General features: G+C 39.4%; 2 protein-coding genes across 3 annotated transcripts in view; one reads left to right on the plus strand and one right to left on the minus strand.

Annotated features, from left to right (window-relative positions):
• prkdc (protein kinase, DNA-activated, catalytic subunit) overlaps positions 1–15679 on the minus strand; it is a 49328-nt gene extending 33649 nt beyond the window's left edge. Inside the window, exons 1-29 of the mRNA XM_011488768.4 lie at positions 15339–15679; positions 14218–14294; positions 14027–14131; positions 13864–13938; positions 12521–12629; positions 12324–12436; positions 11406–11505; positions 10212–10267; positions 10113–10143; positions 9869–10026; positions 9635–9781; positions 9382–9546; positions 9141–9309; positions 8548–8597; positions 8320–8421; positions 7962–8108; positions 7305–7414; positions 5952–6111; positions 5716–5802; positions 5505–5624; positions 5054–5213; positions 4860–4969; positions 3052–3139; positions 2806–2969; positions 2573–2725; positions 1506–1613; positions 1189–1415; positions 1013–1107; positions 232–334 (exon numbers count right to left, since the gene is read on the minus strand). Of these exons, the coding sequence (XP_011487070.1) occupies positions 232–334; positions 1013–1107; positions 1189–1415; positions 1506–1613; positions 2573–2725; positions 2806–2969; positions 3052–3139; positions 4860–4969; positions 5054–5213; positions 5505–5624; positions 5716–5802; positions 5952–6111; positions 7305–7414; positions 7962–8108; positions 8320–8421; positions 8548–8597; positions 9141–9309; positions 9382–9546; positions 9635–9781; positions 9869–10026; positions 10113–10143; positions 10212–10267; positions 11406–11505; positions 12324–12436; positions 12521–12629; positions 13864–13938; positions 14027–14131; positions 14218–14294; positions 15339–15510 (3461 nt within the window). The 5' untranslated portion in view covers positions 15511–15679. The remainder of the gene's footprint in view (positions 1–231; positions 335–1012; positions 1108–1188; positions 1416–1505; positions 1614–2572; positions 2726–2805; positions 2970–3051; positions 3140–4859; positions 4970–5053; positions 5214–5504; positions 5625–5715; positions 5803–5951; positions 6112–7304; positions 7415–7961; positions 8109–8319; positions 8422–8547; positions 8598–9140; positions 9310–9381; positions 9547–9634; positions 9782–9868; positions 10027–10112; positions 10144–10211; positions 10268–11405; positions 11506–12323; positions 12437–12520; positions 12630–13863; positions 13939–14026; positions 14132–14217; positions 14295–15338) is intronic.
• Positions 15680–18320: 2641 nt separating this feature from the next.
• arhgap29a (Rho GTPase activating protein 29a) overlaps positions 18321–27951 on the plus strand; it is a 38588-nt gene continuing 28957 nt past the window's right edge. Inside the window, exons 1-2 of one of the 2 annotated variants that reach the window (XM_023950014.2) lie at positions 18321–18640; positions 19299–19659. In XM_023950014.2, the coding sequence (XP_023805782.1) occupies positions 19380–19659 (280 nt within the window). In that variant the 5' untranslated portion in view covers positions 18321–18640; positions 19299–19379. The remainder of the gene's footprint in view (positions 18641–19298; positions 19660–27951) is intronic. The other variant, XM_023950013.2, reaches the window with a different exon arrangement.

Below are 27951 nucleotides of genomic sequence, written 5' to 3' on the forward strand. Positions count from 1 at the left end.
CTCTTTATATATTTATTAATGTTTACCTGAAACTTTTCTTAAATCCCTTTTATACCAAAGAATAAACAGTCTTTATTCGCTGCTGCTTCATCATCATCCTTAGAGGTTAAATTAATTTAAAAGAAATAAAAGAATCTAAAAGGGCTCAGAAAAAAACCCTCTTAAACTTGTTTATTGGAAAAACTAGGTCGATGTCAGGCCAACTACAAAAATCTCAAAATTTTTACCAACCTTGGGATGCGTCGCTTTGCATTGTGCTGATTGAGACTGGGGGCCTTTTGTTTGATGATTCTCTTCAGATGGTCGATGGCACTGCCACACTGCTGCAGAGTGCCTGCAGTTCAGAAAGCAGCTGTAAGATTATCAGCGATATGATACGTTCACTGTGGGAATGTGACGTGCGCTCAAGAAGGCAATCAATTCTGAATGCAGTTTCAGAACAGTGTTCACACTGGACGAGCTGGGAGGGACTTCTTTTATATTTACTACTGTTTACTAGCACATGTCTGCCACCAGGTGGAAAAGGCGTTTTCTTTCTCAGCTCCATTCTGATATAGGAACGACTTCGTGTCATAATTCCGGCCGAGCACAAACCACAACTATTCATTTCTTCTCCATGACCAACTGTCTAACAGTTGGCACTAATAAATTAAAAGGGACGCCATCCATACGTCGCTACCAAATCAGAGTCCCTGATTGGTTCAGCCTGATTTTAACTTTCAACGTGCGATATATAGGTAAAGCCCAAAAATGGTCGCATGAGCAGGACAGTTTTTAACGCGGAAGCCCAAAGTGTGCGTTTCCACACTGCCTAAGGGCATTACCGAGGTGGCTTAGTCTATTTACTGCAATTATCTAAATTCCTGACATTAAGTAAAGAGAGTGCATTTGATTATTACTGTGCATCTATTGTTGTTCATTTACTTTCTCTAGCTTTATGACAGGATAACATTTACAGCTGAAAGTAAACCTGAATGTTAGATCTGAATAGCAGATTTGAAAGAACATTTACCCAGAGATCGTTCGTCCGAGTGAGCCAGAGCCAAACTTTCCACAAAAACAACCAGAACCTCAAAAATAAACTGTTCCACCAGCGAGTTTTCCTCCCTGTGACATCAAAAACAGTCCAGTTAAGCCAGCAATGTGTAGGTAAACTGAACTTAAACTGAAATAAAAGCAACGACAGACCTGAACTGTCTGTAGATACTGTTGAATGCTAAAGAAGCCCCAAGCCTTTTGAACCCACTGGGGTGGAGCGCCAGGCTGTAGATGCGCTTAAACAAGGACTTCATGTTAGTAGGACTCTTCTCTTGCTGCTTGGGGGTGGTCTGTTTGATCGACCATTTGACGAACTCTTCGATGCAGCGGGCGCAAAAGTCTCTCAGCGTGCTGTCCATGGGGTCAACCACGCCATCCTGAACAATTAAAAAAAAAAAAGGGTTCAAATGAAGCTTATAAACATGCTGGTGGGGCAACTGAGATGGTCATAGAGCATCATCACCCACCACAATGGCCTCCAAAACAGCTACTGTGTCTTGACTCTCAAACTTCTTGTTGTTGGTGAACCAGTGAATCAGCTGCATGACCAGAGGTTCAAAAAGCTGCCTGGTTACCTGGAAGAGAAATTCAGGAAACCATCAGCTCAACTGTTTTATAGCATGACTGGGCAGATTTTAACATCCGTCAGGCTTGTTGGCCCAACGCAAGTCATTTTGAAGCCACTAAATTATCCATCAGAAAAAAAAAAGTAGTTCAGGAGGATGTGCTCAAAGATTGGGATAATTTTTAGCTCTTTTTAGAACAGCACTGCAAAAACAGAAACTTCAGAAAGCAGAAAAAAATGTAAAAAAGAAAAAAAAAGTATTGTTTTCCGTCTTGCAAGAAAAATAATCTTCCCAAGAAAAAATTTAAACAGCAAAATAATCTTAGTTTGAGAAAACTAGAAAGTTTTTCTAAAAAAAATAATTCTTTTCTTACTCCATTGGCAAATGTTTTAGTTTATTTTAAGAAAATCTGCCAATGGGGAAAATTTTTTTGACTTATATCTAAGCAGCCTGTTTTTGAAAAAATACTGTTTTATCAATTTTAATTGATTTTTACTAAGATGCAACATCAATTAATAAACTCCATCGACTAGTTTTCCTCTGATGCCATTTTTTTGTTGCATTTTTGAGGCAGAAAACAGCTCTTCTTTCAGGTTTGTTTGATATCAGGAATTTAGTTTTTTTCTCTTTTTCATTCAGTGTTGATTTAAAATGTGTTCATTTGTGAATCCGAATCACAAAGGTCTTAATGATTACCAGAGTAAGGTATTTGCAGAACATGTGTTCCATATTTAGTTCAATTTAAGATGTGTTTAGACAGGGGCGGTTGCATTGTTCCTGAAATAACTGCAATATACTCTTAAACTGCTATTTCTAAGCAGATAGATGCTTTTCATTGGAAAGGGAGAAAATGAAAGCTAATTGAAAGTTTTCTTCTGCTTCTAAATGATGATGAAATTCCTCTTAAGTCTGATTTAGTCTGAAACGTTTAGGGCCCTGTGGGAGTTTGGTCAGTTTGATGGACGGACCTGATCAACGTCGCAAGCCAGGCGCAGCAGCACAGGGAAGAGTCTTTTGTGCAGCTTGTACATTGGCGGTAGTTTGTTCTCTCCTTCAACCATCTGAGCGCTCTTTCCAACCATGTAGACCACCAAGCTGTGGAGCAGCTCACAGGCTGCTACCTGTTGAGACAAGAACATTGGACAAGTTCCTGAACCGCGGGGACGAGGACAGCTATAAAGGTGGCATCTGACTGACATACTTTGGTCTGTCGATCGCTGGTTGACAGGGCCAGCTCGCTGATGCGAGGCAGAAATGGATCAAGGTAGATGACCGGCTTCATATCGGTGAAAGGAACCGCAAAGCTGAGTCTTTTCTCAGAGTCCCAGGCGACAAACTTCTTCATCTTTTCTTCAGAGGAGACAACTGCAGACCGATCATAAGATGCATCGCATTTCTCTAAAGTGTTGACAAATCCTGCAGATCCGGTCTTTGTATAGAGACATACCCGTCACAAGGTTCCGGTTAAACTTCCCTCCCAGATGGCCGAGCAGCTTCACCACCCGGAGTCTAACCTTAGTGAGGGGAGCATCTTCCTGCAAGCGGACAAAAGGTCAAGCACTTGTAATTCAAGGTCTACATGTTTTGAAAGCATCCACCTTAGAAATTTACGACTCAGGGTTTCTGTAGGAAACAGCTGCAGCAAAAGTGAATGTAAAAGTTTAGAGAAGAAGCATACAGGAAGTGGAGTTAATTCTTTCCCTTAGATTAATGTTACAAAGAAACTACCGTAATCAGAGATTTTGTTTCTGATTCTGCTGTTTTTAAGTTCAAACCATTTATTTATTTATTTCCCCAAAAATGCCATGGTAGGCTGTCTTTTATCATAGCTCCGTCTTAGCTATGGCAGCTTTTTTTTTTAAGAGCGCGGGCGGTAGCATGCCTGCTATTCCTTTTTAGACTGTTTTCCACCACTTCTGGGTTTGAAGCAGCCTGAGGGTGCATCGTTAACATAATACGCCGTTTTTGCTTGGCAACAACAGAATGTCGGAGAAGATGCAACCTGAGATCGCAGGATAGGCTGAAGAGACTAGAGTCAGAGTTTGCAGGACTCTTAAAGCTATTATTTATGTTAGTGTTGTTGCACCTGCCCTCTTCATGGAGGTGAGCTGCTGAGGGGGCGGTTGCACTGACAGGAACAGGATCGACAAACTCCAGCTCTGGTCTGTCCACTAGAGCGATGGCCTCCAGCCTTTTTCAGGCCACGGGCCGGTTTAATGCCAGACAATATTTTCACAATATTTCCCTCAAGCTTCCCTTAACTTTTGAGGGGAAAGTTTATCTTTATCCTCATCAAAAATATGTGCAGGTGCTTTAAACTTCATCTGTACACTCAGACGCCAACTTCAGCCTCATCTGACTTTTAAGGTGCAACGGACAAAAACAAAACCAGAAAAACTGTATTTTCTAAATGTAATCATAAACGTGAATCCACCATTTAAACAACTTTATTGGCAGCATCCTCATAACATTAGAGATCCAGTTGCTGAATATTATGCATTATTATGATGTGTGGGAACATATGTCAAAATCAGTGCATAATGAGAGTGAAGACTCCGGGTTTTTGCATTTTAAATGCAGATTTCTTTTATTTTGAAGTTCAACGCTCTTCTTCTGTTTCATCTTTGGCACTTTTTTTGGCAAAGGAAACTTTCCAAATAAGATTGTTTTTTGTTAACTTTGCTAGCTTTGGGGGTTTCAATTTCGTGGTCGGAGCAGCCGACCCCAAACACAAGACCGAGTGACTTGACACGTGTTTAGAATAAGTGGGAAGTGGTGGAAAGAACCCGGTAGTTTTCCAAAATAAGACTTACTTCAGGATCAGATTACAAATAAAACAGAAAGAAATGTAGGTTGTATTCTATTTCTCTGCGGCCTGGGGGATAGGATATGACTGCCCTAGAGTCTGTGAATGTGGAGGGTGAGAGGAGGATGTTATAGAAACTGTAATCAATCATGGACAATCCTCTTCATCATCATCATCTGCATGAGACTGAGGCTGCACTGAGGAGCTCCTTCAGTCAGACTAGCAACTCGCTGAAGGAAGATCTTTCTTCCTGTCAGCTATCAGCCTCCACAATATAGACATAGACACTAGACAATAATTAATGTTGTTGTTTATTATCTATCTGCTGATTTTAGTTGAGCTATGCTAACAAGGTAAATCCAAGTAATTTGTATTCTATTCTATTATTTAAACAATCTGCTTTTAGGTGGGACATCATGATACATTTACTAAAATGTGTGCATTATTACCACAGACAGCTGGCTGGATTTCTTCAGGAGCCTTGTCATCACTTTGCTGTATCCTCTGTCACTTCTTGAGGAGAGGGATGACATCACCTCCCATTTGTTCTCATCTTGATCTAAAGTGAACGGCGTATTTAGTTTGGCTGGGATCAGGAAGAAGAAAAAACGCAAAGCTGACAGGAGGAATTTCTCCATCTTACTGTCGGTGGAGGAAGTTTTCAGGTACCAGTCCAGGAGAGGCAGGACGTTAGTGTAGACGGGCTGCATCGTCTCCAGCGGAAGACCCAAGGACCAGTCCTCAAGAGCGTCGATCGCTGCACTGGCCAGGGGGGCGTGGCTTAAACCTAACTTCAAAGCCGTCTATACACAAAAATCACAATTGCCCCTTTAAACATCCAACTAAAATGCTTTTATAACTCAAACGAAATGACTTAAAATCGTATAAATTTAGCCAGAATCCTCAAATAACATGAACAAATTACAGTTTTCGTATTAAAGCCGAGTCAGACTCAATATTTCTGATTTTCATCATCAAAACAAGATGTTCTACATGGCTAAAAAATGGTTTCAATCATCTGGATTTTAGGTTATTCACATAAAAATAGATATGAATAAATGTAACAAACATCCGTGTGAGTGGAGGAACCCCACCTCCAGGGCGGGACAGTAGGCCTTTATGTCCAGAGCCACGATACTGTGGTGCAGGGAAAGCACAAAGGACAAGCAGGACGCCAGCAGCTCGTCTTTGTACTGCTTCATTCTGACACACACCTGGAGAGGGGGAAAAAAGCAAATGTTCTCAGTCCAAAACACTTCTTCCATTTATTCTGTCAAACAAGCAACTTCACAAACGAGAGGGAACCTCTTTTCCGAACTTCGAGAAGAGAGCAAAACAAGCGCTTTTCACTGGATCATTCTGAGAGCCTGAGGTCGATGTCAGGCCAACTCCCTGCAGAAGAAGAAAAAAATTCAAATTCCACTGCATATGCCTCATATTAAGGCTTGAATAGCTCTGCAAACAGACAACATTTAGACCTAAAGTAAAGGAAACAAACGCATTCAAGTGTAGGATTTACTGAACGGATATTGCAGTTTTACCTGAAAGTACTTGATTCTCTTGGTGATTTTCATGGTCACAGAGAGCAACTTGTAAAAGCCACTGATGAGAGGATTTCGGATGGAGTGAAGGATAAGCTCGTGGCTCAAAGGAAACACCCAGGAATGGAAATACTCCATGTGTTTATTCAGCAGCAGATCACTGCAGAGGGAGAAAGTCCTTCATGTTTATTATCCCATTACAGGTACGACGCTCATTGAGACGACCATCGTTGTAATAATGGGCTTTAGTATAAAACTGAATTGAAGAAAATCTATTATTTTTGGTTCATAGAGAAGAGTGGCTGTATCCTAAGGTAAGCACAAGACTGTGGTAAAAATGGAATGTACCATTGTGGTGCCTGGGGTACGTGCCCATAGGATGATCACAGAGGCTACGTTCCGTTTGTCTCATTTTATAATTTCTAATAGTTCGGCTGCCATGTCCGTGCACTTATCACTCCGGTTAAAAAAATGAAAAGTCGGTATGACAGGCCTGCATCTCACTTACTTTGACTTTACTTAACCTAGAATGTTGTTTTTAGTATTCGCCACGACCTGTCGCTTACAATATGCCTGTAGAAACAACTGTGGATGAACTCGCTCTACTGCTTCACAGAATGATTTATGACCTTGATGCGTTGTGTAAAAAAACATAAATGTGCATTTCGAGCTTCCACGTTCAAAACTCTCGCGTTTGTGTGTAGCTGCACAAGATTTTACGACCATTGATGGGCTCAACGTACAAAACGTGCAGCCACTGAACTCACAAAGAAAGTTAAACCAGGTCAAACAATAATAATAATAGATTAGATTTATCTGCGCTTTTCCAGATGCTCAAAGCGCTTATAATGTGTCCATTATTCATTCACTCCTCATTCATACTTGGTGACGTGGCTGCCAGTTCGCGCCTACGGTCCCTCTGACCACCACTGCAACATTCACACACATTCACACACCAGGGATTTGGATTTGGTAGCGACGAATGGATGGTGTCCATGATCGATTTGAAAAATGATCATGGAGGAGAAATGAATAATTCCAGTTTGTGTCTGGCTGGAGTTCTATGACACCAAGTCTTTCATTTATCAGAATAGAAGGTGTGAAAGACAAAGCCTGGAGCAAAATTCACCAGATTTGCACCGCTATGACATTTCACACCAAGCCTCTTCCAACTGTACGTGGTGGACATGCGCTAGTATCGGGTAGCGACACTCCAGTGTGAACACCATACACTAAATGCGCATTCTATGATCTGCTGGCGTTTTCAGACTGGACATGCTCTGCAAGCATCACACAAGAAGGAAAAATCCAAACCCTCCAGCTATGATGTGCCACTTCCGAGGAAGAAAGTACCTGCAAAAGTCCACCAGGTTGATGAAGGCAGTGAAGTCTTTGACTTTGTTGGGCAGGAGGTGAGCTGTGGGGTCAGAGGAAGGCAGGATGTGGGGAGCGTCGTCTGGTTTCTGAGAACAACAGAGCAGGTTTCCTCACTTTCTTTTTTCTTTTTAACCAATAAGGCCACTGACATTCAGATGTACATAAATAATGTCCATTTTGTAGGAAACTGATGGTTGAGAACAAAGTTTATTCAAAATGTACATCTTTTTTGTTACCCTGTGGAGGGTGTTTGACATAAACCTGCAGCTCTGGTCACCCTTTAGTTTTTGTTGATAAAATAATAATGGATTGGCTCAAAGCGCTTACAATGTGTCCATTATTCATTCACTCCTCATCGTACCAGTTCGTGCCTGGTGGTTATAAGTTGGTGTCAGTGTAAGACAGCAGAGCTGCCATGTATGAATGTGTGTGGGTGGTAGGGACTGTAAAGCGCTTTGGGCTTTAAAACAAGATATATAAAAGTGCTATTATGTATATAATAAAGCTTTTACTGTTTTACTTAAATGTATTAAATCCAGAGAATTAATTCCACACAGCCTACAGGTGTAACAACTACAAAAACTCTAATTTTTTATTCAGCATAAACCTGGTACATGCAGACAGACGTCTCACCTCCTCCCCATGTAATTTCTGCACAGACAGGTCCAGCTTCTCCACAATACGAAGAATGGACTTCACCAGCTCGTCGTACAATAGGCGGCTCAAAGACCCCAGAGCAGCGTTCTGACTTTCAAAAGCTCCTTCCAAAAACCCAGAATCCTGCAGAGCAACACAAGAAAAGAGAAACTGCATCAAACTAGTGACAGATTTAGTTTTACTGACCCATTTCTACCAATAAAACTGATGTTTTTAAAAAATAGCTAATTAAAAAAAAAAAGCTGCTAAAAGTAAGGTAAAAGGTCTTTCAACTGTATAAATATGTGCAAGCAACAAAAAGAATAAGAATGAAAAAAGAAAAAAGGAACAGCACCTTTAACTGATCACAGTCTAAGAGCCCTTTGTAAAGAGGCAGATAGTTTTGACTTAATGGGATTTTCCAGTTTCCAGTTCTAACTTGGGAAGACTCAGCATCCTGCAAAGAGAAAGAGACCAAAAAGAAGAGTTTTCTGTATTTGTTTTGTCTCTGTTTTGTGTACGAGGGAAGTCCATTTCCAAAAAAAATAAAAAATTGTGGCATTTTATTCAAAAGGCAACTGACCTCAGAAACGACCACAGGCTTGGAACAGACTCGAATCAAGCCCTGATGCACTAAAATGAGAAAAAATAAAAAAGTGAATCACAGATTTTATGCAGAATAAGATCAAACAAAAGCTGTCAAACACAGAAGAAAAAAGGAATTAGTAGTTTTGGGCATCCTGTTTGGTGCAGATCCTGTGTTGCTACATTTATTTTATTATTATTTATATAAAAACTCTTTAAAAACTAAGCAAAGTCAGTTTTGGAATGGAGAAAATTAGGAATTTGGCTGTTATATTCAAACTTTGTTTCTTTCACAGCATAAATATTATAAAATAAATATTTATCTTTATTCTATACAGTTCATTTTATTATAAATATTTACAAAAAAACTCATTCTTATTATTCTGCAGTTCAGCTGAGCTGAGAAATCCAGTAAATTCTAATCTCACATGGCTTCTAGAAACCCATGTGAGATTAAATAGCTTAATTAAACAGCTTATCTGTGGTTTTTCGCTACTATTACAAGCAAATAAACACAACCTTCAAACATAAAAATGCTTATTCTTTATGCACAATTCAGATCAAAAATCACAATAATCCCCATGCACGTACCCACAGAGCTGATGAAACTCCACAGAACAGGCCCTTTGGAGGCCATGGCCACCAGCACCTTAATGATGGACCTGCTGCAGGTTACCTGCATCCTCTCGCTGTACTGAGGGAAGCTGTCAATCTGCACAACAAGCAGCCGCTCCAGCAGAGGAGTATACACCTCTGGAATCTAAAATTGGGCACAGGAGGCGTTACACATCATGTGTGGTCCCAAATCCCTCCATAATGATGGGTCTGTTACCTTGTCCAGGTGGATTATGACACTGGCTATGGAGTCCAGGAAGCTAGGCAGTTGGTAGAAGCTGTCGTCCTCCCCGTCAGACTCCGTCAGGTACATCTGCTTGCAGCGCTGGATGAGCTCCGTGTACATCAGGTCCACATCTTGTGGGCACACTTTCTTGCATGGCTGCAGGAGGAAAACAAACAGGTGTAATCAGAAAAATGTGATGCAGAACTTGGACTAGAAAGTGACGAGAGAAGGCGAGGAAACGCACCCCTGCAAAGAATCCATATCCCCGTATGGCAATGGACAGCTCTTTGTGTGTGGACTCCATGGTTTTGATGATGCCGCAGAACTTCTGCATGAAGAACTTCAACTTGCTTTTGTGCTCTTCTATATTATCAGCCACCAAAATTGCAACCTGGAAGAAAGACGCAAAGTAGGGGGAGAGCATTCAGAGGCAAAAGAAATCAAGAATACAGAATGGAGGATTTGAAAAAAGCTCTACCTGTTTGAGAAAGGCTTCCAGAGCATAGTAGCTGGTCTTCTTCATCTCGCCGTTGATGTGACCACACAGCTTGCACATGGTGTCAAACAAAGCTCGGTGGTGCTCCATGAGGCAGCTGCTGAACTGGGCTGCATGTCTGCCAATCAGCCTGAGCCCCGCTGTTTGAGAAGCAGCAAGAAACACACTGATCCTTCTGAAACTTTCTGACGTTACCCAAAAGAAAAGCAGCAAAAGAGCACTTTACCAAAGGTCACGGCATAGCGGGTCATTTCCATCTGCAGCAGAAACAACGGTGCGTCACTCTGTGTGGCCATTTTAACAAACAGAAAACCTGAAAACGTACCTGTGGACTGATGGCCTTCAAGGCATACTGGAAAATTTCCTTGGATGTTTCCAGGTCTGCGTATCAGAAACAAACACTTGTATTATTTTTTGACAGCAAAAAGCAATAATTGAGTAGAGAGAACCCAGGCCTGAAGGAAGCTGACTGATGGGAAAACGCCAAATAGGGAAAAACAGCAACACTTGCAGTACTAACTGCAAAATTTCTAAATAGTAAATATCTTGAAAGAGTGAAAACCTTTAAGCTTCACATCATTTAAAAGCCATTGTTCTAATATAACTATCCAGCAGAGAACTTCAGAGGAAAAAAAGTTTTCCTATAAATATATTTTCCTTACCTCATGGTTTTGTGTTTAAAGTCCCACTCTGATCATCTTTTGATCTTTTCAAAAAGCATTCCCGCTGGTCTTATAATTATGATTGGGCAACTTTTAGCCAAAATCCCCAAAAATCTGCGTTGATTTCCAGCACATAGTTTCTCCAGAGCGGCAGAAGTTCCTTAGAAATTGCCCTCTAAGTTTTGGCGGGACCGTTGTGTTCTGTGACCCGATTGGCCGGGTCAATCAGTCTCCTCTTTGCTGTGTCTCCTTTACAGAATGTTGTTTTCATTCTATAATATTGGACTAATATTTCTATGAAGGACTTATCTGCCTGAGAAAAGTGTAAAAGGTGTGTAGTGAGGCGGTTTACAGACTTAAAACATCTAGAATTATTCTAAAAAATAAAGACAACTACTTTGTGGATTTCACCAATCATAGGTTATTTTCAGAAACTTCTAATAACTGAGGGATATTTTTAGTTCATTATATAGGATCATTTTGTTTCTTACCAATTTTGAATTTGTATTACTTATGAATTTATTTTGATTTTTCCTTCAGTGTTTCACTAATCCAACCTCATTAAATTAGTTACCATATTTCTTTTGGTGCTTTTATTTTTTATTTTAATTTACTTTGTTAATGTTTATATTTCAAACATGGTGTACATAAATGTATGAGCTTTTGCGCACATGTGTGTTTATGGAAATATGATATGTATGGCAGTGTCGTACAAGCAAAGCTGACTGATTGACTGACAGGCAGCATTGGACAAGCAGCAACAGGAATACAAGAAAAAAATGTGTTACTTCCTAATTTTAAAAATCGACTTTTGCTGTTAAAGGTTTTGCACACTGCTCCATCTTTTCTCCACCTACCCTCTTTTGCGGTTTTAGTGAAGTTGACCATAAGAGCTGTGATTCCCCTTAAACATCCAGCAACTACAAAAAGCTTGGGTTCCCTCGTTGCAGACGTCATCTGTGCAGAAAACAAAACATCACTTCCTGTACGAGTCCAACAATAATCAATCTTTAGAGAAAATTAGGGCTGGGTATCACCAATCACTTCCAGAATTGATTCAATTTTTAATTCACACGGTTTACATATTTAGACATATTTGTGTAGAAATACAATAATAATCTGACTATAGTTTGAACGTATTCATGTTTTTTTTTATATTATTCTTTTTTCTTCTTATGTTTACAACACTGTCCTTGGCTATGGGAACGAACAAATTTCCCACCTGTGGGATGAATAAAGTAATTCTGATTAATCTGATGCAGTTCACACACTGTAAAAGTTATTGTTGAAATAATAAACCATTGAGATTGTTAGCACCATACAGTGCTACATGGTTTCTTAAAAGGAGAAGCGCCACCTAAAATGTGCAGATTATTAAGCTCCGCCTCTCCTGGAGGGCGTTTCAGTTTATCCTCTAGGTGGAGCTCACGCTGTAGCTTTACACTTTATTCTAGAAGATTTTAGCAAAAATCTGTGCCTTAGCCCACATATTGTTACTTTAAAAAAAAAAGTTTCCTTAAAAGAGTTTGAAAAATTCCTGCCTGTTCATTTAGTCAGCAATGTATGTTTAGGTTCAATGAGCATTAGCATTAGCCGTCCTATGGGAAATTCCATTATACGTTAGCATCAAGCTAGCAGACTCTGGGTTTACTGCTGTTATGCGTTAGGTCACCAGAAAAGGAAAGGCATGAAAGATCGATTTATTCATTTTGGATCGATTCAGATTAATTTGATCAACCCAGCCCTGGAGAAAATCTGTCGTCTGCTTCGCAAACCTGCTCCTTCAGCTCGCCAAGGATGGCCTTGAAGAGTTTGTCTGAATGGTAGACCATCTCGCTGGGATGAACTTCTGAAAGAACTCCCAGCAACTCATAGATTTTACCGAGAACTAATGCAAAAAAAAGAGCAGAAAAACGGACACAAATGACATTTTTTTGAAACCGTTCAATGGCAAAGCTGAGCTCACACTCACCTGAATCGGGTAGTTTAGACTTCTGACAAAGCTCGCTGTAAAATTTGTTGAAAATGTCACTGATTCTAAAGTCTGCAGAAACACTGGAAGCTTTTGTTGTTTGAAGAACCTGCAGAAACATCCGTGCTGATTATAAAGGTGAGCAACTTGATCAGAAAGCAACATTTCAGTTATTGGTCATATCACGTCGTCATCAAGTAGACCCCTTTTATCTGAGCCCAAACATTCCTGGTTAATGTTACCAAGAAGGTCAACAAAATGAATCAAATCATCGCGATATTAGTGATGTCAGTGGCAATGCTGTCAACAAGAGGAAGTGACGTAAGATTAGCGCTTGTGGGGTACTGATCAGGTTTCCAGTACAGATTGCGTAGCGATGCGGCCTGCACAAAAAAACAAAACTTCATCGTTGTTGCAATATCAGCCTGTGCGATGCGTGTATCGCAAAAGACAGCTAAAACTGTGATAACCTGTTACGTTTAATGTTTTATGTTAGATGCCTGCCTCCTGTGTTTTTCTGGGTCACTTGGAAAGATTTTATTTGAATAAAACTCGGGGGTTGGTCGGGGGTAGGACTGTCACGCGAGAAACCTGGGTTCACATCTCAGGATGTGCAACGAGCTAAATCCCCTCTTGAAAGTACAGAGTTGTGCCAGGAAGGGCATCAGCCATAAAAAATTAACAAATAAAAACTCTCTGCAAAACCACATGTCGAATCAGTAAAACGGAATTAAATCAGAGAAAACTATGAGCAACAACGTTGCAGTCAAATGGAAAATATGTAATAGTTGTTTTACTTTTTGTTCATGTATCACAAGTCATATCGTCATCGCAATATTGATCACTAATATCACACTTTGCAAGTTATTAGCTCTGTTCACACTGCCCTCCACAACGCCCATTCAGGAGCCCCCTACCAATGACAAATCTATTTAAATGCACGTAAATGCGCATTTCAGGCTTTCGCGTTCAAACCTCTGGCGTTCACGCATAGATACGCAGGTTTCTACGAGGTTTTTCGGGCTCTACACATACAACGTGCGGCCATTGAGCTGACGTTGCCGGTTAAACCAGTTGAACTTTGTCCACTCAGGGACACAGCTATTGGTAGTGACGTATGGACGGCTTCCATTTTAAACCAACTGTTTGAAAATTGATCATGGGAAGAAAAAGCCTGGAACAAGATTCGTGAGATTTCCAACTGTAGGTGCAGTAAACATCTTGTAAACAGTAGAAGAAGAAGCCCCAACCTGGTTGTCAAGTGCGTGTTCAAGACTGCACATTTAGCGTGTTCTTGCATGTTGCGCCCGGTGTGTTTGTAGTTTTTCTCATATCTTACCAACCTTTATAAGAAGTTCAAGGACCGCAGTTCTACATTTGGCAAATTTCTCCTTTGTGTACACAGCCAAGCACATGTCCTACAAACACACAAACATGATGGTAGAAGTTACATTCATTTCAACAGAAATTCCATATTGCTTAGAAGAAAAAATCTAAAACACTTACTCTAATATCAGTGGCATATGCTTTTTCCCAGCCTCTAACCTTCTGTGAAATTTTGTCCAGAAACTTTTCCAAAAACACCAAAATCTCCACTCGTGTGTCCCTCAGCTGGAAAACATTTGCGTTCACATTAACTTTTGATGTAAAATAAAAAAATATATATATATATATTTCTACAAATACCGGTTATTTACCTCTTGAAATACCAACGATTTTCTCAGGAAGCTGAGCAATCCATGGTCCTTAGAGAACAACAAGGACGCCTGTAAAGCTGAATCAGATGGCAACGTTATTGTTAACCTTACTTTAATGTCTATTGGCCAAACGGAAGTAGCTCATTTAAAGTTCCACTACGATGAAAACTGTGTTTTTAACATGTTCTTTTGGCTTTTTTGTAATAATGGAGGACAAATGTAAAGAGGATTATGGTTAAAATTGCATTTCTGGGTATTACTTTATTCAAATTGTTGTGAATCAGGAGCTGATGTAAAATACAGTTTGAATGAGTGAGTGTGTTTGCTGGACGGGCCACAAGCTCCCTGCCCTCACCAATGGGGAGGGGAGAAGGGGCCGGGGTTGCTTTGCCCCAGTGGTCGACCCCACAACATAGGGGCAAATTTTAAATGAACTACTGCCACCCTAAAAGAAACTATGTCCTAAAAACAACACACTTTTTTGTGGGTAAAAACAGTATAATCATAAAAAGACATAAAAAGAGAATCAGAGTGGGCATTTAAACTGCAGCTATTTATTTGGCTCAGCATATGACAGATTCACTAATCGACCTATGTTTGCATTGGAAAAGCAGCATTGCAATAGTAAAGTACAGTGGTGGCGGCATCATGATGTGGCTATTTCATATCTGTCACTTTAAGAAGGTGTCAGAAAATGTAATTAGAATTGTATTTGCAGACTTATTTTGATATAAAAAAAAAAGTTTACTTCGCACAGACAGAGTAAATCTGCAGCATCTCTGTTCAGGTTGGCATATTCCAAATACAAGAGTCACGTGTTTTTGTGCTCCGCTTGTTCACCCAGCAGAGGAATCAACACCATGGGTATTTCTACCGGAAGTGCCAAATAAGATATACCATAATAAAACGTCATCTGTGTGGTTTATGTATGCCGAACTGCTAAAAAGCGAACTAATGCGTGTAAAACGCTGTAACTATAGGAAAAAAATACTACATGTGAACAGTAGTAGTATTGTAAATGTAAAAACGTGCAAATTGGTAACCCTAACCAATTATTTTATTCTGACATTTAAAAAAATAGAAGTTTTTGTTGAAATAAAAGTTCCTCTTCTTCTTCTTACCAAGTTCATTCTCGGTGGATGTTAGCATGCACTCTTGCCCCAAAACCCCGAAAACGTCGTGACATTTCAAAGCTAAAGCTCGCGGGTCTTCGTCTGAAAGAGATTGGTGAAGTTTCAGCAGCAGACCGTGAACGCCCGAAGCGCTGCTGCTGCTGCTCTGGCTCGACACCATGGCTGCTGCTTCACTGAAGCTTTTCCTAAAGAACCGCAAACTCGATACTTTAGCTAGCAAGTCATGTGTGGTGGAGCCGTTCCTGGCTGCACGGGGACAATAACAACAGCATGTCAAGCTGCTGCTGATGCTCAGTCATTCTGTCTGAAATCCCGCCTTCGAGCGACGAGACCGGAAACCATTCTCTGTGGGTTTCAAAATAAAAGTCCCTGATAGTGCACCTTTTAAAAAAGAATGATGTGTCTATTTTTCTTATTTCATATCTACAAATGTAAAAACTATGGACGAAAATCATGTCTCATTGTATTCTCTTCTGAGTTCAATCTGTATATTAATAGTTCTGAGAAGCAAAAACCAATCAGATTTGTGTCTGTAATATGTTGTCCAACCCCCTGTTGTTGTTATTGTTGGTTAGTTTTGTAAGTGTGTTTGATATGTGCAACTGTTCCTTTATTGCATAGCTAATTGTCAATCTCTGTAAATTTAAAAAATGTGCAATAAAGTTTATTGGGGGGAAAAGGTATTCATGTGTCCAACTGAATTTAAAAAAAGGATCTGGACATAGAGTGCTCATTTTGCCATTCTTCACATCTGTTGTTGTATTTGCACATTCACTCAGACATTTTGGAAAGATTTGACTCAATTTATAACAACCCATCTGTGTGAAGATTACGAATAATTCTATGAACATTTAGCTTTTATTTAACCCAAAGAAAATGTATGTAGTTAATTTACTTGTAATCATGGCTGAATATCACATATGTGTGAATATGCCAACAAAATCCAGCATTTCATAGTTTCAGAAAAAATGACACTGTATGCACAACGTATTAAATCCAAACAAAAACACTGTTAAAACACTGAAACCTTGGACTCTTTTGAAAGTTTAGAGGTGCCTTTATTCTATGTTTTTTTGTTTCCAATTTTATTACCTTATTATAGCTATTATTAGGTTTTTGGTTATTTAACCCCCTGGCAAGTTTCATAATTTAGGATTATTGACTTGTGTTCTTACTTTGTTACTTCCAACAAATTTGCACAAGGCATAGCGTGTCATTATATTATTTTCTGTATGTACAGTTACAGTTAGTAAAGTAAAAAAAAAGTTTACTTGTCCAATCATATATCCGTCTATGTATTAATGTATGCATGTATTTATTTTGTATGTGTGTATTTTGATTATTCATGCTTTTATTTCTCTTGTTTTATTTTAAACCCCACAGACTATTGCAAACATTCACAATGTACCGGTAGGTTAACCGGTTTCAGAAAAAGTCATGACAGTCAGCAGTTAGGTATGGATCCTGGAGCTTCTCTTACTTCTTTTAGCCAAAGCAGTTTGTTTTGCTTTCCTCCATCTATTTTATTGTGTTTATGAGTTAACAAACTCTTGTAACTTAAACTTATACCAACAAATAAACAAATAAAGCAAATTTTGGTTTGACTTGTTCCTGTCTTTTCCCATCACGTTGAATTCTATAATTGAATGTACTGCCCTCTAGTGGCGAGTGTGAGCTACTGAGATCTTAGCTTCAATCTCTGCAGTTTTAATATTTATAGGCCTTTTGTTCTGTATATGAATCTTGTATAATATAATGACAGAGTAGAAAAAGGACAATTGGTAATCTATAACTTATTTTTTGACATTGTTTAATTTTAAAAGAAATTAAATTAGGGTGCAAATGTAATAGTTACAAATTAATGACAAAGTTACCATTAAATTTATATTTTTTATGTCATTAATGTATTTGTAAGACAAACTTGGTAAAAAAAATAAATAAATAAAAAAACAACCCACAAATAAAGTGTTTTTGAATAAATAAAGAAAACAATTTCACATGTGCCCACTATAATTGATGATCAGCACTACTTCCTGACAGAAAAAAGACCCTGCTTTCAAGAAATTGTTTTTATTGTCAATGCAACATGTACAAGTACAATTAAAATGCTATTTTTTTATAAAGAGCATTATATAAAAATGCTGAGTTTGGAGGTTCTTGCTGTGCATGCATAGTTTTATTTCTCAGGCACTACAGCCACAGTCCAAAAATATACTTAGTAAGTTAATCAGTGACTCAATTTTAGGTGTATTTGTGTCTGTGCGTGGACCAGTGACCTGCCCTGAGTTTCAGTTGGACAAATCCCTTATGTAGTTAGAGTGGGCTTTAGCAATGCTTGTGAACATACACAGGTAGAGACTGGAAGAGAATATGGAGAGTAATAGAACACATGAAGAAAAAAGTGCATGTCTGTTGATGCGAAAATTAAAATGTCTCTACCTGATTTATACTTCAGAGCATAATAGTGGTTATTCTGGCAAAGAAAACCTCAGCAAAAATGATAAATGTATAATCAAAATTCAGTCACTTACAATATTATAGTTTAAAAAAATGTTTTTCTGCTTTTCAGAGATGATGATTAGGATTATAGAACTGCAGTACACAAGACCTACCAACAGATGTCGCCCTTTTGTTACAGACCCATTCACGCTGATGTTTTGTCTTTTCCAAAGCAGGAAAGAAGTCAACGTAAACATAAGAAACATAAGAAAAAAAACTTTTAGTTTTCTTCTTAACAATAGTGAATTACAATTATAATCCTTAAATTTTTTATTAAGGTATTAATTATATAAAATCAGGTTACAAGCAACAAAAATAGATTAGGAACCTTACAGTAGAACTTTAATAGCTAAAAATCCTATTAATGTATGAACTGAAGCATTCATTCAAGATTTTTATAATCAACTGAATCAAGTATATATTTTGGAATGAACCACAGGAAATTAGTTGTTTTATTCTGAAAGGCTTGACGGAAGTAGACGGCAGACACCTGTTGATCACGGAGCAAACCACACAAAGCTGTTCAGCGCGCATTCACACACGAGCGCAGACTCACCAATCACAAGTTACAGTCTGGATCACATGGAGCGACGGCTCGATTCAACTTAGTGAGGCTGTGCTGAACAAGAGAGAAGTTTTTACGACTGACGGGGATAGTTTTGTCCGCGGATTAATCCATCTTTCTGTGTTTCCTTCATCGGATTGTATTATTTTTGTTTTACTATCATTCTTTGTTTTTAAATTCACCTCACTTTGTTGCTACCCTGAAATGTTAAGGAATCCAACAGCAAGTATGTCATCCCGTTTTCTTATGTACATATTTTGTTAAAGTAAAATTTGCTAGCAAATATAATAACACTCTAGGATTTTTCGCTCAACGAAACTTAAAATACCCAACTTTTAGCCAATTTTTACATTTATATTTTACGAAATCACAGTTATTTTTTGTTATATTAAGCAAAATTCAACTAAATTAAATAGTTTCCCCCCAACTTGTTTCGTCGAAGTTGACGATAAGCTAGCTTTTAGCTTAAATGTTTATAAAAAGCTAAAAACGTCTAAATTCCGTCAGTGGGATTTATGAGTGACGTAAATGTACCTTCAACGGTCCATCAACAAGTGAAAATATGTTTCAGCTTGTACATTATGTCACCATCCTATTGTGTCAACACAACTACTTTGTTGTAGAATGGCCGTCTACTTTGTAAATATGTGACAAAAATGACAGGTCCAGCCATGATGGAGCTGTCCACCCACACAGCACATGCTAGCTGTTGTCTTTTTTGAGGATAAAGGTCACCGTTTTTATGTTAAAATTGTTATAGCTTAGGAAAAGGTGTCAAGGCTGACACTTTTTTCCTTGTCAGGAAACTACTAAATGGTAAAATGTTGCTTATGCCATGATTATAATCCTCATATATAATGGATAATCTCATTTCTGTCTGACAGCGCTCCTCGTCTCTACGGTGACACATTCTTTGGACTGAGCGGACACATCCCAGGATTTCAGGACACAGGACCGAGCAGGGCATGCTCGCAGCCATGCTGCGCCAGAGCTCTGGCGGAGGATCGGGAGGTGGTGGTGGTGGTAGTGGAGGCAGTGGAGCCAAGCTTTCGCTGGGCATCACTCGGCTATCCAGCTCCAGCTTGGGTTCGGGCAGTTCCTCCAGGCTCATCAAAAGCGGTTCGGACGGCTCGGACAGTCCAGATGCGTCCATCTCGGACCCAAACTACATCATGCAGCTGGTGAGCGATGTGCGCAAGTTTGCTGATGTGCTTCTGCAGCTCAAAGAGGTCTTCAACTCTAAAGGTAGGCACAAACGACATCTATTTTAAAAAAAGACGTCTGCTTATCACCATTTTTTGCTATTTCCTTATGATTTAGCGCAATCCAGCAGTTTATTATTAGTATTAAAGATATTTCTGCTAATTAAATTTCTTTGGAAGTAACCTGTTAATGATTTGTTGCCACAACAGTTGACCATTGTGGATGTGGGCTTTGCAGTGACTCAGGTGTGTTAAGTTTCACATGAGAGCGGAGGCATCCTGGATCATTGTCCCCGCCGAAAACAATGCCTGCCTTTTGTGCTGCCTTTTTCAGTTTATTTGGCCTCCAAACAAGCAGAACACTTCCCCTTCACAGATCTTCCACAGAGCTTGTGGCTGTGGGGAAGGGAACCAGGAATGCTGAAGCGGCGTTAGTGCAGCTAGAATGGGATTTGTAAGGGAATGTCGCTGCCGCTCCACTTCAGTGTACACACTGTAAGCTTTCACCTCAGTGTGCACACACTGACAGGCCTGTGGACCTGTTTTGTTGTGCCGTGGCCTTGGCTGCACGGTCAGTCAACTCGTCTTATCTAAATTGTATTTATTTTTTGTTTGGTTTGATCCGTTTGAAGCAGAACGCGATGAAAGTTTCAGGTCTGTTCTTTAAAGGTGACAGCCATTTGGCGATGCAGAATAAGAGGTTTCACATTTTGCCATCCTAACAAATCAGTTTCGCTTTAAAAGTGAGGAAAAACCTGGTTTCTTTAGTGATAGGAGCTAAGACTGAGGCGTAAAGAGTCTGCATAAATATAAGTTTGAGGGCCTGATTCACGCTTTGGTATGTTTGCCGTTAGCTTCTGAGTCTAGATTTGCTAATCCTGGTGAGAAGGGCTGTAGATGAGATAATGTTACGGTACATGCGGTTGTGCAACCTCTCTTTTTTTTTCTACATTGGTACTGCCATGACTCCCACAGCTCTGGAAAAAGGAATCCACGTTTTTGTGTGTGTGTGTGTGTGTGTGTGTGTGTGTGTGTAGAGGGGTCAGTAAAGGTGCTTGACCTGGCTGCTCAGCATCACCGAGAGCAGCCACGGCGACTTTTCAGCGACCTGTCAGCCGGCTCGCAGATCAAAGCTGTAAATCCTCATGCGCTGGAGATTTGGGCTTGCAGATTCACGAGGCAGAAGGAGGCCGCAGTTTGAGACGTACACCTCTAGTTTCGACAGTTCCCTCTCCAACCCCCCCAGTCTGCCTGGAGCAAAATCAGATGCAGACGCAATCTTTTTTTGTACTTTTCGACACAGATTAAATATCAACACAGCATGTAAGCACAGGTTCTTACTTTACCACACAGCTGCATTTCTATCATTTACTTTGGCCTATCTGCTCATTGTTGAGAAACCGGTTTATCTTCACCTCAGTTGTAATTACTGTTCATTGCACACCCTACATTTGAGCCATTTACTGTGTTTTGGTCGATTTTCCAGTTGATGCAACTGTCTAACTTATGGGTTTGGTGAGGGCAGGCTCTCTGAAAAGCAGGGCATTCCCAAAAGATGGCTTGTTTTGTCTAATTGCAGAAGGAGGCAGCTGTAAGTTGGGTGCATTGGAGAAAAAGGAATTGTTAGAGGCAGGATCACATTGCAGCAAATTCCACGAACTCTGTTTAACTTTGAATCCATGTTATTTATTTATTTATTTATTTTGAAGAGATGCTATCAGATGCTGCTGCTTTTGTGGAATCACAGCTACATTTTTTTTTTTTTTGCCTTCTATGAACACTCTCTGTATATAAGAACTGGACAGATTGACCCCTCCCATTTCTTGTTTCAAACAGGAAGTACCCCCTGGCTCCAAGAAGCCAAAATCCCATAGACTTCTATAGAGAACTAAAGTCACCATAACCATAACCATTCTTGCCCCGATACCTGCTATTACCCCGTTCTTGATAAGCCTATTTTTACATCATATTTTTTTCTGTATTGCATGTTTATCTAGTTAGAAAATGACCAATCAGAGCTCAGTAAAAGTATGTGGTCTGTAGTTGAACATTCAAAACATCTGATTGATAAATTCTCCCATAATAATGAGCGCATTTATTTTATTTTAATGTTGACAAAAAGAAAAAGTAAAGTTACTTATTGGGACTGCAAGATCCGTACAGCGCATGTGCACGTATGTTTTTTCTGCTTTTGTTTAGTTTAATGACCTTTTCTTCTGTAGTGTATGAGGTTACCTCCACTTAACGTACACATTAACTCCGTTAACACAGACACATTATTAACAGGAAATTTGGCTTTTAAAAAAAAAGGCTGCAGTAGCCCAGGGGCATCTCCTTAGAGTATAATGCCCTTCCCTTTTTTTTCCATTAACATATCCTGTTAAAAATTAAAACAATCTAACAAAGAGAAGAATGGCGTGCATTGCTGAGATTATTATTGTCTGTAATGACACTATACAGTGTTGGATTTAGGTGCCATTCTTTTATTTCAGGGCGCTGAAGCTCTCCATTGTTAAAGAAAGCGTACATTTGTGGGAAAACGGAGGTATCTATTTTTTAAATGTCTCAGACAGTTGTAAAGCAGGGAGAACTACCTAATGTAACTCAAAATGCCAAATTGTCTCAAAGTTGGAAGTGGAAGTGATGTAAGATTTACGGATGTAGTGTACTCATCGGGTTTCTGGTACAGATCGAGTAGTGAGTGACACACATCATTCAGGGTAGATCTGCACTAGGGCTGCACGATATGAGGAAAACTTGCGATATGCGATATTAGAGATTAATATTGCGATAACGATATAATTTGCGGTATATAAAAAAATAGAAAAATGCCAAAAACATCATTCCCATTTCATTAGAAACAGTTTAAATTATACTCCAAATGACCTTCGACATAGGTGACAAACATCTAACATAATAGGCCTCCATCTGATTGGTCAAAGCATAAAGGGATTTATTTGATTCGTTAAAAGCGTCGAGCTGCCATAAGATTGTTTTAACACATTTTGGGTTTACGATTAATTGCGATATTCGCCGTCTTTTGCGATATGCCTATTGCAGAGCTGGATATTGGGATAACGATAAATTTGCGGTATATTGTGCAGGCCTTATCTGCACAATAAACTTGAAATTTATAGTCATTGAAAAATCAAAATGTGCAATATGTGTATCGCAAAAGACAACCTAAACTGTGGTAATAGATACCTTAAAGGAATTAAATAAACACATGCTAAAACAATATCACGGCACCTTGAAGTATTTAATGAATCAAACGCAGCCCTATAAACATTTGACTGAAGGGATGGACCTATTCACATTGTCAATGGAGCCCTTTTATGTAGACGAGTGTCATTTCAGAGTATGGTTTAAGTTATGTTAACTTCTTATTTGTTTTACTATTTGATCATGTATCGCAAGTCATGTCATCATTACAGTATTGATCACTAATTTCGCACAACGCAAGTTGTGTCCTTATATCGAGCAGCCTTAATTGAGCCTGCAAAGTTTGTGGCTATGGGCTGGGATATAAATACCCCCTCTAATTTATAGCTATGTTGTCACTGATGCACATCACAATAGTTCAAACCTCTCATTACCCCAAAGGCACCCCCCCCCCCCCCCACCCCAACTACCCAGAGATAATGGTCAACTTCGAAGCCTGTACCCCTCGGAACAGTGGCTGCTTTCACAGCCAGTGATGTGCGACGAACATCCATTGTCCTGAGAGGCATCTCCAGAATGGCATGCTCTCTGCTATCTGCCTCCTTCTTTTGCAGAAACGTGTCTTTCCAAAGTCAGGAATAGCTGTGCAATGCAAGTTTGATCCCCACAGGCTTTTATTTGTCCAGCAACACATGTCATCCTTAAATGGGTATTACTACACAGACACCTTTGAGTTGTGGTATGAGTCGGTGATGCATGACCGAGTTTTGTTGTTTGCTCGCGCCTGAGAAGACGTGGAGGACGTGTCTTCGTCACCATGCCACAAGCATTTCTATTCTTGTTGGTTGGGGTCCTGACCTCGTCTAGTGGCCACTTGAGGAGAATATGTTGATAATTGATGAGATTATTATTTTGAAGGTCTTTTTGGTCTTAAAGGAGGCCATGGAGGACGTTTGGAGACCTGTTGAGCTGTGGAGGTGGCCTCTTTGTGTTTGTGGTTGAATGGGCATCTAAGAATGGTAAACATCTGACGCTCGCATGTCTTCATCTCTTTAGAGTTTAGATGCTGAGCTTTTTCAGCAGCAGGTCACTCCTCCGATCTGTTTCAGGACCGAGGAGCGTGCTGGTGTTGTTGACCGTCTTGTGTGCTTAGAAGAACGGTTTTATGCGCGCCATTTAGATGTGTCAGCAGCTGGACAATTTATATGATGAGCAATTAAACAAGCACAACAGTTCAGGGGGAAAAAGGGTGTTTCCGGGTGTTCATTTCAAAGCACTATGCTTCACATGCAAACTCTAAAATTAGTATTTTCCTTTGAAAAGCTTTGACGGTGTATGCTTTCTTTGCAAATCTGGATATATGGCATTTAGTTCAGGTTGAAAATTGCTGGTTTTCTTTTGCCTACAAAATAATAACATTAAAAAAACACTTCATCGTTTACCTCCAAGGATGCCCATAAATCTTCAAAATGTCTGTAACATATGAAAAAGTAAAAAATCAACATGGACAAATAGAAAATTTTAAAATGTTCCCAACATTTTTTTTTGTTATATTTTTAACAAAATGGTCCTAGACAGGGCAAGATATCACAGAAAATAAGCAAAATAAGTTTTTTTTCTGGCCAAATAGTGATTGATTTGTCACTTTAAAATTGCTATTTTTGTAACAAAAAAGCTTTTTTTCACTTCAGTGATTTTTGAACCAAACAATAGATGTTTACTTGAAAACTCACAGAAAAGCTATGATCATGCAGAATGAAGAAAATAGATTCAAAAGATAATTTGTACATGGTCTTCGTTTTTATTAGTTAATTATTGTATTTGTTTTTTTTTCTTAGTTTTAGTCCTAAATGCCTTTATTTCCGCTCCACTTGCACTGACTTTCTTTGCTAGTTTTTTTTTTTTTTTTAGGTTTTTCAGGTCAGTTTCAAATCTATTGAGTCTAGATAAAATAAAAACAGTTAACCTCGGTCAAATAATTACATGTTTAATGCCTCAATCACACGCACAATTATGTCCACACAAACTACGCTGTGATTCCCTAACTTCCTAAATTCTAGCAGTCAGGGTGCAGCACGGAGTGCACACTTTACATTTAAACAACGCTAACTGGCCCCTTGTGCAGTGTGCAGAGTTTTGGAAGGTTAGAAAAACCAAAAACTCTGTACAACATACCTGCACCTCACCCTTATGAGTTCTTTAAGCGTCCGATATGACCTTATTCCAAAAAATGTGGATGAACATTCGCGCTCTATAGGATCACCTTGTGATCTTCAACTATGATATTTCGTGTGGGCCACCTGCATCCCCCATACAAGTTGCCCATTTTTTTCCCGCAGACAGCCCGTAAATACTCATAAGAGCAGTTGTGACTAAGGACTAAAACAGATACAGCCTATAATGTACAAGCTGTAACTCAAACTAAAACCAGACAGGCATGAACGTATGGTGGTTAGCCGATGGTGAACACTCACTGAACTGTGAATGGATAAAGGATAAAAAAACCCATAACTGCTCAGTAAGTTTCTAAAACTTTGTATGGGATAACGACAAACTGGGACAGATCAAGGCCTTATTATATGTGTTAAAACTTGAAGGCCTCCTTAAGACAAACATATTGTCACACAGGTATTGATGTCTTGGATTCTTTCGAGGAATCGCGTCAACAAAAGCATGCCATCACCATGGCCAAGTCATGTCAGGGTTAATGGATTACTTGGATGCTCCTTTATGTCAGCTGTACCTTCAGCTTCAGTGTCTTCCGTTAATCAGTACGGGATGTGAAGTCTTTCTTCTTACAGTCACTGCGTCATTCTGTGCTTCAATGATTAACAGGTACTTGCTAAAAATGTTCCCAAATTATTATGTAACATGCCACAACACACAGTTGTACTCCTGGCCACCGAGGGAGTAAAAAACATAATATTTCTGGATGTTGTATGTGGAATCATTAAAAAAAGATGGTGCAGTTGGTACACTGATGTCATGTGTTGTTATCTCTCCGATTCAATAGTGGAGATCAAGGGAAAAATAAACGGTTTCTACTGTGTGGGAAAAAAGTTTCTGGTCTCAGAGAAAAGCATTTTTCTTTTTGCTATTTTTGTCCGTCTTATTCCAAATGTCCTCCCTTGTGAAATACCAGCCCTAAAATTAGCCGTGCTCAGGCTTTTGACGAACCGTTCCAGGCCTACTTAATGGCTGTAAGTACACTTTGTTTGGACAGTCTATCCCATTGAGCCTGGAATCCGCTGTAAAGCACCGCAAGACTTTGCCTTGCCTCCAAAAAGCTCCTTTTATGGTCCTTATTGTGTCCCCCTATTTTGAAGTCACTGTAAATTGTCCCAAGTACAAGACAACGAGCTTCGGTTGTTTCCTGAAAATCCCATAACATTCCCAGCTTCAAAAGACTGCTCACAAACCAGATCTTTATTTAATCATACTGAACACTTATCTTCCCAATTAAGCTGCCTTTTGCGGATTTATTACATTAGCTTAATTGTTCTAGGTCATCCTTGTTTAAGAGATATTGTCTTGGCATTAGTGCATGGGCTACGCTTGGTCGTCGGGTACCCCCTCAACCCCAGGATTAAAGTGCAGTGTAAGAGTATTGTGACATATGGCAGCTCCGTTAGGCCCTTCTGTCTGAGAAGAGGTGGAAAAAAAGCACAAAACAATTTATTAATGTAGTTAAAACCCATTATTTGGTATTGCACAATGTATGCAGTGGTGGTCATGTTGGCACACAGATGGCAAGACCACGTTCACGTCAGGTCTAACAGCCCGTCTGAGCTGGGAGATTTGCATGTTGTGTTCCTGCTGGAACCCAAGGGAGCTCCCTCTTGTCCTTGGCTTTGGGAAGATTTATATTTATGACTGCTGCTTTTGCGGGGGCAGCTTTGTTCCAGAGGGGGGGCTGCCGATGGCTGCCACACACTAACTTTAAGCTCAGCACTGCTCATGAGCAGATTGTGGGATCTAGTCAGGGAGCTTTGCTTGATAAGCTTACCACTTATGTTTTGAACAAGTTGAACTTTTTGGTGTGAAATAGGAAATTATGCCATTTGTTTCACTCGCCACAGAATAAATAGGTTTTTGAGAAGTTGAGGAAGTGCAACAATCTCTGTGGAAATAAGAATCTCTTTTTTTTTTTTAACCCATTTTAGGGTCTTTAATGTAAAACAGGTTTTTGTTGGAATTTCCTCACTACTTGGTGCACTATTTAGGACATTCGCCATTTTTTTTCAGGGTGTCGGAATCTAAAGTTCCAAAATCCAGTGCCCTAGAAATTTGGAACATGGGTTGTTTTTCTCTGCGAAAAACCACTGTGCATCAGTGCTTACTAAATTGGCAAATCTAGATCACAAGGCATTGCATTTGAACGATTTGTCATTTTAAGAAATCTATATTTTAAAATCCGAACACAGTGGATTCAAAAAGTATTGTGCATGTGTTCGAGTTGCGTTAAAATCTAGGGACTGGATAGTCCCCCACTATATATTCCTTTGGGAGTAGTGAGGCTTTCGTACAAAGCCAAGGATTTCAGTGAGGCAACTTGCGTGGAGTTTTGTTTTTTTGTGTCACAAAGGTGTATGACTTTGTCCTGGGTATGTTGAAATTGTTCTTGTTAGACAGAAAGACAAACAAAAAAACGCAGACATGCATAGTGGAAGAAAATGGTATTTATCCTATAACCCTCTGGCAGTGGAGCTCTAGTTTTGGTAATATCATAATCTCTGGAAGGTCATTTGTTTTTGCTTGCAGCATTGAACTACAACACCCTGTTCTCTCATTACCTTTGTCTAACTGCTATGCCAGAATGAGGGCAAAACTGTATTTATCTATTGTCGTACCACACAAAAACATTTTAGTTTGAAGCATATTTTTGTGAAGCAAAATCATCTAGATGGCCTCTTAGATTTCTTATTTTTTTTAACTTTAGTTGCAGCTAAGCATCTTTTTTTCCACTGGATTATATTTCTTAATACTTTATTTGGTTTGGATGATGACTTGTTATTGTGAACAGTAAATGTGTTTCGTCACAAAAAACCCTGACGTGATCATTTGAGTGTATTATTGTTGAGTTGGAGTAGAGATCAACAAACACGACTTGTTTGTGTGTGGGTGTGTCTGCTTAAGCTGTTAAATGTTGCTTAGAAGTAGGTAAAAAGCTAAA

Source organism: Oryzias latipes, chromosome 20, assembly GCF_053564925.1.
Source record: "Oryzias latipes strain Hd-rR chromosome 20, Olatipes_Hd-rR_3.1".
Lineage (NCBI taxonomy): Eukaryota > Metazoa > Chordata > Actinopteri > Beloniformes > Adrianichthyidae > Oryzias > Oryzias latipes.